The sequence below is a fragment of the Acanthamoeba castellanii genome (assembly GCF_000313135.1).
Source record: "Acanthamoeba castellanii str. Neff unplaced genomic scaffold scf7180000084661, whole genome shotgun sequence".
Lineage (NCBI taxonomy): Eukaryota > Discosea > Longamoebia > Acanthamoebidae > Acanthamoeba > Acanthamoeba castellanii.
Window position 1 is genome coordinate 62513 of NW_004457242.1, and position 1305 is coordinate 63817.

The following is a 1305-nucleotide window of genomic DNA, read 5'->3' on the forward strand; positions in this document are numbered from 1 at the left end:
CACGCACGCACGCACACAGCCGTCGGCACGCTGCTGCTGGAGCGCGACAACATTTGCGACATCATGGCCAAGTTCGAGCTCGTGACACCCCCCAAGAGCAAGGAGGCCCTCCACTTCGTGTTCCAGGTATAAAAAACATGACATTGCCTTCCATTCCTTCTCTCGTGCTCGCCTTGGCGTGGATCACCACCACTCAACACAATTAATATATTTGTTAGGAGTCGATGTCGCTCAACCCACAGAACGAACTCTCGGACCCGATCGCCAACCATCTGCTGTGCCACCAGGTACCTCACGTTTATTTATTATTTAATTTTATTTTTGACTGTTTATTTATGTTTGCGTTGTGGTGATGGTGCCGACAATGCAAGTGGGCTTTGTGATGATTGTCAGCTCACACGCGTCCGATGCAACACAGGCAATCGCTCTCGTGAACTCGGGCAAGCACCCCGTCACCGAAGGCGAGGTGCGCACTTGAACCTCTCCGCGGCGGACCGTTGTTGGGGAGGGGGGAGGGGGTGACCTTGACAGTCGGCTGACTCGCTCTCGCTCTCTCTCTCTCTCTCTCTTACGTATGTTGGGCCACCACCATATCGATCAGGCGGCGTACCTGTCGGCGCTGCAGTACTTCATCCAGGTGTCGCGCACGGTCAAGGACCGAGGCCGCGCATCGATGGCGACTAAGAACAACGAGTTCATGCAGGCCGTCCGTTTCCTGCCCCCGTTCGCCCTACAAATGTACCGCAAGCACCTCCCGCGCGCACAGGTTCTTGATGGCTAACAACACACACGACACACGGACACACGGACACACGACACACGACACACGACACACGACACACGACACACGACACACGACACACGACACACGACACACGACACACGACACACGACACACGACACACGACACACGACACACGACACACGACACACGACACACGACACACGACACACGACACACGCAACGGAAATCGGAGACCGAGTGGTTGTTGGCGATCTTCAACGAGTTCGAGGATCTGGACAAGAACATGTCCGTGCAGGTGGCCGAGGAGCTCTACCTCGCCACCGTCAGGAGGTGGAAGTACTACGGCTCCACCATCTTCTTCTGCGAGGTGCCCTATCTCCCTCCTTAATGATAGCCGACTATCTCTGACACTACGGCGCCATCACCACCCCTTGGCTTGGCTCACTTCTTTCACTTTCTTGTGGAGCAGAACAAGCAATACCCGGGCACGAATGCGATTGGCGTCAGTCGCGAAGGTCTCATCATTCTGCGACTCCCGCAAAAGGAGCCATTGGCGATTG

The 1305-nt window shown here is 55.7% G+C and overlaps 2 protein-coding genes across 2 annotated transcripts in view; both read left to right on the plus strand.

The window, feature by feature from the left end:
* ACA1_108600 (myosin head (motor domain) domain containing protein) overlaps nt 1-132 on the plus strand; it is a gene marked incomplete at both ends in the record, with an annotated part of 8796 nt that extends 8664 nt beyond the window's left edge. The window contains one exon of the mRNA XM_004332766.1: nt 43-132. Within this exon, the coding sequence (XP_004332814.1) occupies nt 43-132 (90 nt within the window). The remainder of the gene's footprint in view (nt 1-42) is intronic.
* A 92-nt stretch (nt 133-224) lies between these two features.
* The window catches only part of ACA1_108610 (MyTH4 domain containing protein), a gene marked incomplete at both ends in the record, with an annotated part of 1923 nt that continues 842 nt past the window's right edge, over nt 225-1305 (plus strand). Inside the window, 5 exons of the mRNA XM_004332767.1 lie at nt 225-287; nt 419-466; nt 602-766; nt 978-1112; nt 1215-1260. Of these exons, the coding sequence (XP_004332815.1) occupies nt 225-287; nt 419-466; nt 602-766; nt 978-1112; nt 1215-1260 (457 nt within the window). The remainder of the gene's footprint in view (nt 288-418; nt 467-601; nt 767-977; nt 1113-1214; nt 1261-1305) is intronic.